At 36.8% G+C, this 14,378-nt stretch overlaps 4 protein-coding genes across 6 annotated transcripts; 3 read left to right on the top strand and 1 right to left on the bottom strand.

Annotated features, from left to right (window-relative positions):
- Positions 1 to 87: 87 nt before the first annotated feature.
- LOC118754866 (tyrosine-protein kinase receptor Tie-1-like) lies at positions 88 to 3,007 on the top strand (the record flags this gene model as incomplete). Its single annotated transcript, XM_036489737.1, has 2 exons — positions 88 to 193; positions 2,657 to 3,007. Coding segments are annotated over 2 exons (457 nt in total), but the record flags the coding sequence as incomplete, so codon positions are not given.
- A 2,174-nt stretch (positions 3,008 to 5,181) lies between these two features.
- LOC118754869 (cell cycle checkpoint protein RAD1-like) lies at positions 5,182 to 7,412 on the top strand. The gene is made up of 3 exons (XM_036489743.1): positions 5,182 to 5,427; positions 5,481 to 6,092; positions 6,152 to 7,412. Exons 2-3 carry the CDS (start codon positions 5,943 to 5,945, stop codon positions 6,866 to 6,868), a joined length of 867 nt encoding a protein of 288 aa, XP_036345636.1. The 5' UTR covers positions 5,182 to 5,427; positions 5,481 to 5,942; the 3' UTR covers positions 6,869 to 7,412.
- On the top strand, positions 6,820 to 9,126 carry LOC118754868 (protein screw-like). 3 transcript variants are annotated; one of them, XM_036489740.1, is made up of 4 exons: positions 6,822 to 6,892; positions 7,459 to 7,673; positions 7,743 to 7,921; positions 7,986 to 9,126. In XM_036489740.1, exons 2-4 carry the CDS (start codon positions 7,510 to 7,512, stop codon positions 8,906 to 8,908), a joined length of 1,266 nt encoding a protein of 421 aa, XP_036345633.1. In that variant the 5' UTR covers positions 6,822 to 6,892; positions 7,459 to 7,509; the 3' UTR covers positions 8,909 to 9,126. The 3 variants fall into 3 exon arrangements, with proteins under 3 accessions (XP_036345635.1, XP_036345633.1, XP_036345634.1); XM_036489741.1 differs by having other exon boundaries at positions 6,838 to 6,892; positions 7,582 to 7,673; XM_036489742.1 differs by lacking the exon at positions 7,459 to 7,673 and having other exon boundaries at positions 6,820 to 6,892.
- Positions 9,127 to 9,229: 103 nt separating this feature from the next.
- LOC118754867 (calpain-C-like) lies at positions 9,230 to 12,289 on the bottom strand. The gene is made up of 2 exons (XM_036489738.1): positions 11,070 to 12,289; positions 9,230 to 10,937 (listed from the first exon to the last, which is right to left on the bottom strand). The coding sequence occupies exons 1-2, from the start codon at positions 11,792 to 11,794 to the stop codon at positions 9,623 to 9,625; spliced, it is 2,040 nt and encodes a 679-aa protein (XP_036345631.1). The 5' UTR covers positions 11,795 to 12,289; the 3' UTR covers positions 9,230 to 9,622.
- Between the last annotated feature and the right edge of the window lie 2,089 nt (positions 12,290 to 14,378).

Raw genomic sequence — 14,378 nt, 5'->3', positions numbered from 1 at the left:
TGAAGAACAGCAAATCACGCATAGGTGAGGAAGTTAACTCAGCTGCACTATTTGTTTTTTTTTTTACTAATTAACCCTCTCATTTAGGGATTTGGCTGCCCGTAATGTGCTGATAGATGATCACAAAACTTTGAAAATATCCGATTTCGGTCTATCACGCCATGGTATTTATACCAATACGAAAACTCGAAAGGTATGTATTTTTATGAAAAAATTCTAACGCGTAGGCTTGAAAGTAAAAATTGCACATACAATTTTTAGTTTTATATATATGGACATGATTTTTCGGTTGATTAAAAATTGTATAAACGTACATTCTTCGCTGCTCATTAACTGGACATATTTTCTTTTGGTTTAATGGTTGGTTTGGTTTAGTTAAAAATCTGCACATCTTTTTTTAATCATTTAAAAACTAGCTATGATGTTTTTGGCGTTATAAAACTAGCCATAAATCTGTGGTCATTTAAAATTTGTTAATAAATCAGTCCTAAACTTAACGCAAATTTTAATTACATAAAACGTGAATATAACATTTAAAATCAAGAAATACATATGTATGTACATTTTCTATTATCCAAAAACTGAGTATAAATTTGTAAATATTTAAAAGTTAAAAATTGGACATAAATTTAGCGCACCTCATTAATTTATATTGTTTTTGGTAATTTAAAAACTGCACATACATTTTTGGCAGCTCATAAATTGGACATAATGAATACGACTTAATTTTAGTATTAATAAATGAATACAAAAATTTCTCAAGCTTTTCGTCAACTTCAACCAAAACGAAAAACTGAAATTTGATGGGTTGTTTGACGCGTGAAGGTCATGGTCAATTTGACCATGTAAGGTCCCTATAAAAGATTAGCACAAATATTTGGTCATTTAAAAAACAAGAAAATTTGTTTGGCATTATAAAAACTGTTAATTTAAAAGCTGTAAAAAAATTCAGTTTGACATAGTATAATTTTTTGTCATTTAAGAGCTGGGTGTAAATTTTTAATTAAGGGTTTTGGTCTTTTAATAACTAGACATAAGTTTTTAGTTATTTTAAAAATGAATCAACAGATTTATGGCCCTATACATAAAAAATAAAGTAGCTTTAAAAAAGGTTTTTAAACTAAAAAATGTATGAAAACGTCATTTTACAAAGCTCTTTAAATCTACTTTATTTTTTTTAATAAGCCTATTAGTGTTATAATCTTTCGTTTTTGAAAAATGGCCGATAGAAAGTAGACAACGACTATTGAACGGTAAATGCTTTTCTTGTGCAGTTCCGTTCGTATTTTGTGTCAACGTTTTATAAATCTAAGATTTCATACATATTTTGTGTCACATTCATACATCCAAGCTTACAATCATTTATGTCCATTCCTTAAGTGGTAAGAAAATTAGGTGCATTTCTCAATTGCTCAAAGTTAATCCCCAGTTTTTAAGTAGCCGAAAAATTACACAGCAGTTACAGTTACAGTTGCCCGGCTGAGCAGTTACACTTGCCCGGCTGAGCAACCCATGTGCGAGATGAGATAACCAATCCGAGTGGAGCCTTGGGTCACGGCAGAAAGAGAGGGATCTTCGGTGGGGCCACTCCGACTTATTTGGTTTAAGGGCTCACTGAAGTGTGTAGCGTCTGCTCACCAGTAGGAGCGGCTGCAAGCGGGTGTCTGCCTTGGTGCAAGCGGCTCGCTATATAAACGTGTATGCGGTTGCGAAACCACCCCCACCCAGCAATGGGTTGAGCGCTGGGATTGGGACCCGCCACGTAAAAGCAGGCTCCAAAGAAAAAGGATAACATAGCCTCGGATGAGAATCAAATGACCAGATATGTTTGTCCAATTTTTGAATGGCCAAAATTATGCCCAGAAAAAATCGTTGCCAAGTTTTTAGTGCCCTTTTAAAACTGACCAAGAAATGATGGCCAGTTTTTGCAATACAAATATTTTTTCACAGCCCTTACACTTGGTATATTTATGTGCAGTATTTAGAAGACAAACAAATATTTCCACCCTTTTAAATCACAAAAAGCTTACATTCAGTTCTCAAATGATCAGAAATTTGGGTGACCAAAAAATATTCCCCTCTTTTTAAGGGAGGAAAAATTATGCCAATTTTTAAACGACCTAAAATGTATATGCAGTTTTTAAATTATCAAATAAATTATGGCTTAAAATCCATGTTCAGTTTCATCATCAAAACATGTTCAGTATTTAATTATCAAAAACGTATGTATATATGCATGTACAGGGTCCACAGGGTCCGATGGATTTCGCGGTGACCTTGGATCTGACTTTGACCTTGATTTGAAGGTTATTTCAAGGTCAACTTTGAAATTTAAAATGAGAACCCCTATTTGCAACCTCGGAATCGGAAAGTGCTTGAAATTATACGATCAGATATGCGCTTGCTTGAGTCATCTAGCGCCCCCAATGTAAGGGCATAACTGAACGTATAATTTCACTCTCTTTCCCATTCCGAGTTCAGAAATAGGGGTCCCCATCGAAATATTCACAGTTTACGCTGAAATAACCTTCAAAATTAAGGTCGAAGTCAGATCCCTCTGAGAAAATCGTCCATCCCGGAACTTTTGACGGACCCTATATGTATGTTTGTAAGTGCATATGTACTATATAATCTCCAACTAATCTCTCATCCGCAGCTACCTTTACGCTGGCTCTCAATTGAGGCAATTCGCGACAATGTGTACTCGAACAAAAGTGACATCTGGGCATATGGTGTCGTTTTATGGGAAATTGGCACCTTGGGCGCTTCGCCATATCCTACTATCAGCAATCATGAGCTGATTCCATATTTGGTGTCCGGTAAACGACTGGAAAAGCCAGAAATTTGCACTGATCAAGTCTATGCTATTATGACGCAATGTTGGGATGAAAATCCAGAGGAGCGACCAACTTTTGCCGAGCTCTACAAGGCTCTAAGCCCACGCACGGCTTACGTTGATATTAACAGTCTGAGTGATGATTACGTCTTTCCACCTATTAGTAATTAAATTTACACTAAGTATATATGTATACAATAAACTATAAAAACAAAAAAAAACAAAAACACAAATACTTAGGAGATTTAGCATAGAATAAGCTGTGTGTAAAGTATATATATAAATACTTAATATGATGTATTAATTTTTGTAATTAATAGAAATTAAGTAATTTTTACCGTCTACTAAGAATAGTTTCATGTGCGTAATTTATAATATCTTGGTACAAGCAAGTGCAAAATAATGACATAGTATTGTATTTAATAAAACCAAAGGCATTTTAAAATAAATATGTATGCACATATCACACAGAACTAAAATAAAACTTGTACTCGTATTTAAGTATGAAGAAAAAATAAATAATTAGTACTTAAATCGAGATACCAAAATGTATATTAAAATACCAAATACTGCTCGTTTTAATAAGGTTCGCCCAGGTTTACTCATGCCAAGTGTAAACAGACCCTTCTGCACTTGAGCATTGCATTGGGAACCTTATATTTGACATCGAAAAGTAAGTGAATCACAAATAATCGGCCCTATTATGGTTGTCGACGTCGATGTCGATGTAATTTTTTCATAAAAAAATAGCCCTCATTCGCCCTAGCCCTAGTTTTACGAGAAACACCTTTCCGCAAAAATACTGGGGTCAGCGTAGCTGGCATTGGACTTGCGAGGTCTATTTTTTAACAAAATATTCGTTATCTGTTCTCTTGGATATACAAGGTGCTCTACAGGAACTCGAACTCCGCAACTCTCTGCCAGCGTTGGTTAACAATCTCTTCCGAAATCGGGTCATCAACTCAGAACTACTTATGACACTCCTATGTCAAAAGGATGCAGTAAGGGTGACTACCTAAGCGGCTGTGCTCTCACCTCTACTATGGAAAATTTCCGTTGACAGCTTGCTTAAAAGAGGCAGAAATAAGGCGCGTTAGGGTAGTAGCTTACGCCGATCAGATAGGTCCATTCAATATCAAAAAAAAAAAAGAATTGAAGAATTTTTACCAGTACTTGCAAGTTTTTACTGGAAATGCAATAACCCAAAAAATTGCAAGAGAGAGGACGTAACAATCCGCTCAAAAAAGCAAATCCTGTAAAACCTGCAAATTGTGAAGCATCTGGAACGCATCTAATTCTTGCAAGTAAAAACTTTACTAGCAGGAATTTGCAGGTGTTAAAAAATATGGCTATGTTTCAAATTCAAATGTAAACAAAGTGGTTTAGAGGATAATTTGATAAAACAAAATTAGTGAAATGAGAATATAGATGAACAATTGAAATCTAATATATATGTTTTTTTTTTGATTTTTATGACGATTGGAATTACTCCCAAGAAAAAGAAAATTGCGCGATGAAACTTAACCATCAGAAAGTGTGAAAATAACTAAGTTGTAAGTTTTTACCAGCTGATAATTTTCTCCTCCTCTCTATTTTACTCTCTATTTTTCTTGTACGGCCTCTCTGCAAGTATTTACTGGAAAATTTATTGAATGGACCTGAAATTGTCATTACGACTACGGAAAAAATTGGTAGCCCGAAATAATCGCATACAAGGCCTACTAAATAAACTACACCGTGGTTTTGGACAACATAACATGACATAAAATAACATAAGATAACACAACACAATACAACACAACACAACACAACACAATACAACACAACACAACACAATTGTTATACGATATTGATTAACTACATAACAGAAACGGACTAATAAAATAAAAAAGTTATATTTATATTCTGCTATGTAAGTCGTTTCAGTCAAAAAGGTAAATGTTGTTTTACTATTTAAATTTTAGTATTCAATGATATGTTTGAGACCAATTGGAGAATCAAATTGGAGATCAAGTTGAGAACTAGTATATTTTTAAATTGAGAAACAGTCTTATTTTCGTACAAAGAAATGCCCTTTTTGTTGAGAACGCTAAGATCCTCCATTTGAGGTACCGTTGAGAAACAAATTAACCTCAAGTTGACCTGAAACCTAAATGTTTGTTGAGAAAGACCGTAATTTCTGATTATTGGGCTTCTCGACGGTACGAACATTTTTTAATTATCGATAGCATTTCTTTCTTACAATCACGAATTAGTATCGATATTTGTACTTAAAATCTTAGCGTGCTTGCAACCCTGTATGTCTAATGTTTACGAAAGATATCAAAGGAAAAATGTAAACGTCATCTTTTCTTCTCCTTTGTTTTGCCGCGTATTTGTTTGAAAATATTTTTGTGAATAAATTTTAAAATCTTCTTTATATATATATCTCCAGGTTAACTAAAACGTAAGAAGTACTTGCGGTTTAAATTGTTCCCAAATGCAATTGGAATCCAACGATTTACGAGCAGCCAAACGAATACTTGCCAAACTAGTCGATGACGCACTGCTGGAGTACGAGCGTAATTTGGCTGATTTAGATGAAGATTCAAGTAGGTTTCCAGCGGTTCTAAAAACCCTAAATAACATCCTTTAATTGATATAGATTTGGAAGCACTACTGAACCACCTATTCCTGCAACTCAAATCACTTTTGGGAGATATTCTTGTTGAAGCTTTGAGCATTTTGGACGAGCAAAGTATTCAAATATACACATATGAAAATAGTGAGCTTGCGGAAATACAAATAAGGCGTCAACAGTGCAAGAGCTCAATTTGGTTGTTTCCACGCGTCAACTACTGTACTTGTACTCAATTCAAAGTGGGTGTGTTGGGATTACCAGACGAATTGCAAACAGCGAGCCAAACTTCTCACAGTGAAAAATTAGAAAGAATAATTACTTGTGCACACGTTTTGGCATTGCGTCTGGCACAGTTGTTGCACCCATCTCCATCAACTTTCAAAGTGGAGTCAGTGTCTGAGCAACAATTTAAGAGTCTACAAGAACGAATGCATAGCAGTTTTATAGAGATACACGCAGAAGATAGCACGGATTGACAATAATCGAATGCAACATTCAAAAACTCTTTATGAGAAAGGCATCTTAAAGAATATAAGGATGTTAACACAACGGCAGTACTCGAATTTTAAATTCGTGGCACGTTTGGATCAGATCAAGACTTTCTATACAGGCATTAAATCATTGAATTTTGAAAATGTAAGTATCCAAATGTACTTGAATTACAAATGCAGTATATGCAATATTTTCTCGAACAGAATGGAAAATTCCAAATTAGTGAAGACGGCGTACGTGTCACAGTAGAAGAAGGCCAATGTGTACAAGCCAATTTGTATATGACCGCTTCGTGCTTTGCTGAATTTCACGTTGTAGATATGGTGACTTTTGGCATAAACATGAATATCATATCCGAGTGTTTGGGTCTCTTTGCTGGCGTTCCTTGCAGCTTAAAAATGTTCTACAAAGGTCATGGAGCACCACTTGTGCTAGTGCTGCGACCCAACGACGAAGCTGATATTTCTGCAGAATGCTCCATCAAAACAACCAACGTTGATGATGTAATCGATTACAATCTTGACGAGAACAGTTCTAGTTTGAATGTCGTCTTTGTGAGGGGCCCGTCGTTAGCGCATCTCTTTCAAGAGTTAAATAAAGCAGCAGACGAGTTGAGAATTACTTTATCGCCACGACAACCACATTTTAAAATCGAAACATTAGGTGTGGTGAAAACCGAGACGTTTGTTGAAGTAGCCAAAACTAGTGATATGATGATGTTATTCAATTGTCGGGAGACTACATCGGCATGTTATCGTAATACTGAGATACGTCTGACTCATAAAGCTTTGGCGGCCGCCACTAAGGTAGCAATAAAAACAGACTCAAGCGGTTTATTGGAAATGCATTTCATGATGCAATCCGAAGAACAGGCGGAGGTGTATGTACAGTTTTATATAATGCCACTAGCAGATGTTTGAGTTCCTTCGCGCTGCTTCTTTAAGGTATCCAATGTAGTGAAGTAAATGTTTTTGTTTAAAACCGTTCTAGGTTAAAGCTATTACTCATGCAAATATTTGTTAATTATATTTGTACTAATTTAATTTTAACTCTATTCATTTTTTTTTTTAATTCTTACGATGGAGTATAGAACATTCCAGAAAGTTTTTGAAAATAGCAGGTTAATTAAAAATGTTACGAAGGTTTTTAGTAATTTTTCCCGAATAATGCTGGATTTTCACTCGGTATTAAATGGAAAAAATGGCAAATGACAAAGTCGGGCGTTAAAAAAATCGTGTCATTACATTAAAGAAATGGTCATTAAGTTCATTTCCACATGGCATTTTTTAAAAGGCATACACTTTTTGTCATTTTAATGGCTAGTGGAAATTCGGCATAAACCACGATTACACATTCAAGCTTTAAAAGATAATCTTTTTTAAAACTTCGCATGTTATACAAACTCATTTGCTACCTGTTATTATTATAACGAGCGTAAATCACGTTTAAAGAGTTGCTTTTACCTGCCATCATTTAACAATTTCGGTATATAAGCAGAAGTCCTTTACAGAAGGTTCATTTGTTTTCGAAGTGTAGTAATAACAAAACATATTTTAAAAATATGTTTCACCAAGTGTTTAGTTTTTGTATGATGTTAATATTTTTGTGCTGGCGATCTTTCGTAATTGCGCAGAGTGGCCATTCAGATGAGGAAATGATACAACTGGCGGATTTATTAGGTTTAAGTCCGGCTAGTGCACGACTCAAAAGGCAGCCATCGCTGAGGTGAGTTGTTAGGACAATTTCGTGGTTATTTGATGTACATTTAATTATAATTTACTTTCCAAATTACAGTAATTCAGCCACAAAATTTTTGCTTGAGGTTTACAAAGAAATAAGTGATCAAGGAGATTCGCCCGAAGTCGAGCAACAGACGAGACACCGACGTGCAGTTGCTGATGAAAACTTTATAACAGCTTTTGATCGTAGAGAGATAGAACTCAGCAACAACATAATCACATTTGCTAGTAGACGTAAGTGTATCTTTGTTGCAAATTTATTTTTTCCAAACTGATTTACCTTCTCGTTTTCCTACAGCCACACCTTTCACAACAAATTCGGCACTCTCCGGTGATATGCTACTCAATTTTAATTTAAACGATATACCATCCGATTTGGAGTTAATCCACGCAGCAGTACGTTTATATCAAGATCCCCAAGTAGGCAGGCACGGCATGAGTGCGCTGGCGTCGCAACAACGTAACTTTACCATTTCTCTATACCAGCCAGTTGGTCAATATTTGCTTGCCGTTGCCGCTATAAACGCCAGCACTGACTTCAGAGGATGGCTGGAATTGAATGTAACCCATTTATTCAACAATTGGCTACATTTCCGTACACTGCAGCAGACGCTTTATGGCAATGAAGTACTTGTTGGCGTCACATTGCATTCGCCGCTTGTGGGAGCAGCTGCATCCGCATCAGCGGCTGATGTGGGATTAGTACCAGCGCATACGCAATCTGATAGCCTTGGTTTGCAGCCCTTCATAATAGGTTACTTCAATGGTCCCGATTTGATGACGAAAATGAAAAAGCGTTCCACAAAACAACATACACGTCGAGAGCGTCATGTTGACGCCTTTGGACATAAACCGCCGCCATCAATGTCGCGTTTTACACATCCGGAGGCAATCTACGAGCAACCAAAAGCTTGTGAGCGCCGCAATTTTACATTGGATTTTAAATACTTGGGCATGGAGAAATCCGTTATTGCTCCAAAGACTTTCGAAGCTTACTTTTGCTTGGGTGAATGCAATTTCCCCTTGGGTACGCCCATGAATAATGCTACTAATCATGCAATTGTACAGACATTGATGCATCTGAAGCGACCAAATCTACCCAAACCATGTTGTGTGCCGATTAAGCTGGCCTCTATATCAATACTCTATTCCGTTAATGAGGATAGCGTAAATTTGATGCGTTTCTCGCAAATTGTCGCCAAGGAATGTGGATGCCGTTGAAGATGGGAAGGTACATATAAAATTATATTAATTTAAAATAATGTGGATGAAGCTTACAACTGCAATGTACAAATGCTTACATAGATATATATGTATATATTTAATATTGTAAATTTTTACAATGAACAAAATGAGATTTTGTCTTGCTTAAAAATATGTTCTAAAGATGAAATTTAAGTATGTGCGTGTGTGCAAACATATAAAAATGAATTAACAACAATTTGCTTGGTCTGATTGTCCTTGGGGTAAGAATACTCAAAGTATAAATTGAAACAAGCTCCTAAACTTCGTAGAACTGCTAATATATACATAATTTGGAAAACTCAGGCAAAACAATTAAATAATTTAATTTCGTGACTTCTTCCGATATAAGATTGTTTTCATTTAAGTTCTGCAGTCTAGAAATCATGAGAAGATTATCAACATATCCCGGAAAATTTCACTAGTTCTTCAAATCTAAAAAGTATCAACCGCTTCATCATCAGCTTTGAACATATGTACATATACTGCCTTTCGAATATTCGAATTGTTTTAAGTTCTTGTAGGTTTATGAGTTCCACGAGTAAAATCATTCAATAACTATAACAATTTTATAGACCTAAGAATAAGAATTGCACTTTAAAATTGAACTAAGCTCAAAAAGGCACTAGCGCAGAAAAGTTTGTAACATAAAATACGAACTAGTAACGACGACTTTTTCTTTCCCCATATCAGTTAGCATCTTAGCACACACTTTATCCAATCGGACATTTCAATTTCGATAACATTATCTTGATTATGGTCCTTGCGTTGAAAGTAGTCGAATGCGGCAGTCAAATGCAGCACTGCCGAGGCGAAATCACTCAATCGCAAAGTGCCATCTTTCCGAATATAGCGTTGCATCAGACAGTTCATAATCTCGGTGCTTAACTGGAATCCGACATCATAGAGCGCATCACGCAATCTTTCGGCACGTAAAACACCCGCCTTTTCCTTTGTGTAAATTTTAAATACACCTTGCCATGATTTCAAATTTACCATAAACGTTTTGAATTGCAGGAAGTTGATGCGACCGGTGCCAGTCTTGTCTTGCAATGCAATCACCTGACGACAGATATCGATGTTGGCACAACCTTTGATGTAATCGTTGGGCAAACACGCCTCCAGCAGTTCGTGTAGTTCAAAACAGTTGATTGTTTTATTCTCGTCTGCCAGCTGCATGAACACTGGCTCATATTGGCATACATTTTTGATTTTAGTTGTTTCAACTTCGTTCTTGAGTGCTGGGAAGGGGTCTAGTAGCATCATGGTTTGTGTTTCAAGCAGCGATAGACGCAAAGGAGCAGTACCCAAGAAGCGTACAGTGAAGCTAGACTCTTCGCCAGGCTCGTATGTGGTTGGCATGAGCACATATTGGCCTACTTCCAGCTGACAGCGATAGCTGACGTGCCTTGTGTTGCCGTAATCGGAGTTCAGGAAGCTAACCTGGGTTTTGAAGAACTCTTTGGGCAGGCATTCGCTGAACTTTCCCTTGCCGCCATTCGCTGCACCACTTAATTTGTACATTGAAAATCCTATGACTTTTGGTTCAACAGCTGTGTGTTGATTTAAAGCCACCACAATTTCCTGCTTTTCTTGAATATTCAACAGTAGTTGTGGATTTATGTGAAATGATTCATGATTTCGGCAACCACCTGCTGTGACACCACGCTTCCATTGGCCCTGGAACATTTTCATTTGCCAACGCTTTGGTCGATCTTGTAATGTGAGCTCGTCTTTGGCTGTATCGGCGTCAAGATAGATGCATTCGAGGCTGGTGTACGTCTGTGTGAATTCAAGGAAAGACATCCAGAATTCACCAACGTCGAGTTGGCCAAAGAGGCGGTCACGTTCTTGCACCGAAACACGCTCCCACGATGGAGACATTGCTGACCAGTCGCCTTCAAATGTAGCATTGTTATCGAAAGCGTTGCAGGAAAGTGGATCTTTCAAACGCACCAACTGCACTGCATCTCCCAACAGCGTTTCCACTTTGTCCAGAGACGAAAGTCTGCCCAAAACAAAAATAAATATATATCAATGATTTCAAGAAACGGTTTTAGCAATTCTATTGGTGTGCACTAAATTGTACGATACGTATTAGTACGGCAATACAAGTCCGCCTACGCACTCGCTCACTCACCTGTAGTTGACATTGAACGTAATGCCATTCGCTAGTCGCTCAGATGTATTTTTGTGCTGTCCAGCAGCAGCGCCGCCAGCAGCAACAATGCAAGTAACAATGCAGGTGGTTTCCAGATGTGATTTCAGTTGCTGCGGTCTCAGCATATCTGTAGCATTGGTGCCCGTTTTAAGGGGTATGCACTCGACTACACCACCAAGCAGATCACTGAGACCATCGGAACGTGTGCCATATTTTAGTGCTTCATAAGATCCATGCAATTTGGCAATAGCCTTTTCCAGCAGTGAAGCCCAATAACAATGCGAGGCTTGTGGCTGCAAAAATGCGAGACGACCATTTATTGTGGGCAGGCGATCGTCCACAAGCACTTCCACCCACTCGCCGCACCACCAAAGTCGAAAGCGAAAAACACCGTTTGCTTTGTCTAGACTTTGATCTGCAGGCACCACGCGGTAGAATAGATTGCGTAGCGAATGCAACACGCCCAGGCATGACACCAACCAACGATCGCCCATTTTTCCAGGAATGACGTCAAAGTTCTCACCTTCATTTACAAAGCACGCCTGCTGTGCATCGGCGAACTCTGCAATGCGGCGCCACTGGAAAGTGAATGGTGGAGTTTGGTAATAGAAAACTGATGATTGCACAGCTGCGAAATCTGGGTCCTCCCACAGGACTTTGCGCGCGACACACTCAGCTTTGATACGCTCATATCGTGAGGTCATTGTGATGTGTTACAATTTCACAAACACCTGTTGACTTCATGCAATTAACAAATACTACGAAGTGCCACCGCGACCACTTGTTGCTGATTTATTGTGTGCTCCTATAAATCCAATTGGAGGTAGTGCAACAACAAGCACATTTAATTTTAATACTCCCTGTAAGCAAACACTTGGCTTCTTGCAGATCCACACATCAACTTTTAATAAATAGTTTATGGACTAGCCGCTACAAAATTGGTAAGAATTCTAATATTCTTAACGCGTACGCCTTATTTTTGGAGTTCTTTTCCGTTGACCTTGTTTGATTGAATTCCACAATCAAGTCGATATCAAATGTGCACACACGGCGGATTCGACAACAAAGTGAAAGTTGAAACAAAAAAATTAAAGCAGAAACATGGAAGAGGAAAAGAAAACAAACTGGTGTAAAATATTGGGCAAAATGTGCGCCTGCGCAATTGGCTAAAACGTAAACTGCAAATAAACACAAAATACAACTACAACATGCTGGCTGAAATTGAGAATAGTAGAGAAAGGAGGAACTGGCAAAAATAGGCAGGGTTGCATTTGCAATATAGTAGAAGAAGTCTTCAAGGGCAGTTTTATGCAAACATTTTTATAAAAAATTTATTGTTTAAATGTTCCCATAAAGTCTCGGTTACGAATTGGTTTATTATTTTATTTTAATGTGTACTGTAAAATCATGTATTGGTAATGTTAAAGAGCGAAAAACACCGCACAAGCGTCTTGTCAAACATAGCGAAAATTCCCTTTAGCTCAAACATGTTGTGTGGTGTATAGGGGGTGCTTTAGGGTTTGACAAGCTGTTTGAGGGAAATTGAACAAAAATTGAATTTTTTTTATTTTTGACCGTCCTGTTGAAATTTGATCAAACCGCTTGTGTTTGGTATGGATGGCATCATTTGCAAATTTTCACCGGAAGAAAATTAAAATTATCCGCATGAACGAGCCTTGTTTGTATGATGTATGGCGAAACGGGAAAAGTAGGTTTGAAGTATGCTTGACAAGCTGTTGGTGTGGTTTGTTTCGCTCTTTAGTTATTGCCCACTGTTTTTGTGTTAGACGGTGATTAGACTGCGTTTATACACGGAAACTTTTGTCGACGCGATTTTTCACATTCCCTGTTGGTGTTGCTCATTTCATTTACACACGACGATTTTTGTGTATGCAATTGTTGTTGTCAGCTGTGAATCGCTAACTCAATTTACACAGACGAACGAGAGCACAAAGCGTGTTGCCCGAGCACGAGCAATTCGGTGCCCCTCTCCATTCCTCGTCACGCTCTCTCCTACAAACGTCGAGTTGCGGCAACAAAAATCGCCATGTGTAAATGAGCACTTAGAGACGGGTGGCGGGCAGGGTTGCCACTGACGAAAAAAAATATTTACCATCGACTTGAAAAAAATCTACCAAACGTGGGAAATATCTACCAATAACTGTTTTATAATTATTTTAATAAAAACTATAGTTTTATTATTTTTTTATTTATTTTAATTAAAACTATAGTTTTTATTTTTAGTTATTTCAATAAGAATTAAAATTGATCTTAAGAACGTTTTATTTAACTAATTATAAGGTATTTGGGTCGTATTATTGGCATATTCTCAGTTTCCTTCAACCAAAAGCGGAAGTGATGAAACTAGAGGCAACAATGAAACTTTATTATTTGAAAAAACTTCAACTCGAGTTATTATAGACAAATACAGTGACTCAAAAAAGTGATTTTTTTTAATATTCGCAATATTTTTCGAGTAAAAATTGTTTGCTGCTTTAACTAAATCCATAAAAATCGAGGATTCAAACTATATACAACATATAGAAAAATTCCAAAAATTTTGGTCTAAATTTCGAATTTTTTACTCAGAATTTTTAGAACAATTTGAGGTATGGAGTTTTAAAGCAAATACTATTTGAGTATAGCCAAAAATGTGCTGCTTAAAATTCTCATTGATTTTTTTTATTTTTTTCCATTGATAAAAAATGGCGTTGATTTAATTCTTGTTGCGAACAATCATGGTGCGTAATTACATACCTGTAAATTTTTTCTATATATTTAAATAATCATATAAAATATTTGGGCAATCAAAAGTTCCTCGGGATTACAGTAAAATTAGTTTTGAATGGAGCGCGATATGTTCGCCTTATATAGATATACATTTATACGTATGTAATGCAAAGAAATTTATAATATATTTAAAGATAACTACGAACAATAAATCGGGAACGGAAAGTTCATCAAAAATCTACCTAAATGAGAAAAAATTTACCTTTTTACCAACCCAAATTTTTTCTACCAATTTTGGTAACAATTTACCAAAGTGGCAACCCTGGTGGCGGGGCACTTGATACCACACACATTAATAAGAGCGCAGTTCAACAGGAAAATGTTAACTCCAGCCACGACATCCAAAACGTGCATATTCCAAACCAAATTTACTAATAAATTAATGCTCAGAAATTTTAAAGTGTTGTTTTAGAATAAAGCTTAGATCCTTGACTACATGTGTACCTATGTAATTTTTTTGTAGATCGGGTCACCCATTTGGACCCAAAGACCCGAAAT

Source organism: Rhagoletis pomonella, unplaced genomic scaffold (assembly GCF_013731165.1).
Source record: "Rhagoletis pomonella isolate Grant_MI unplaced genomic scaffold, Rhpom_1.0 Rhpom_scaffold_04798, whole genome shotgun sequence".
In the NCBI taxonomy this organism is placed as follows: Eukaryota; Metazoa; Arthropoda; class Insecta; order Diptera; family Tephritidae; genus Rhagoletis; species Rhagoletis pomonella.
Note: the sequence above shows the minus strand (reverse complement) of the source record. Positions and strands in the feature narration are given on the sequence as shown.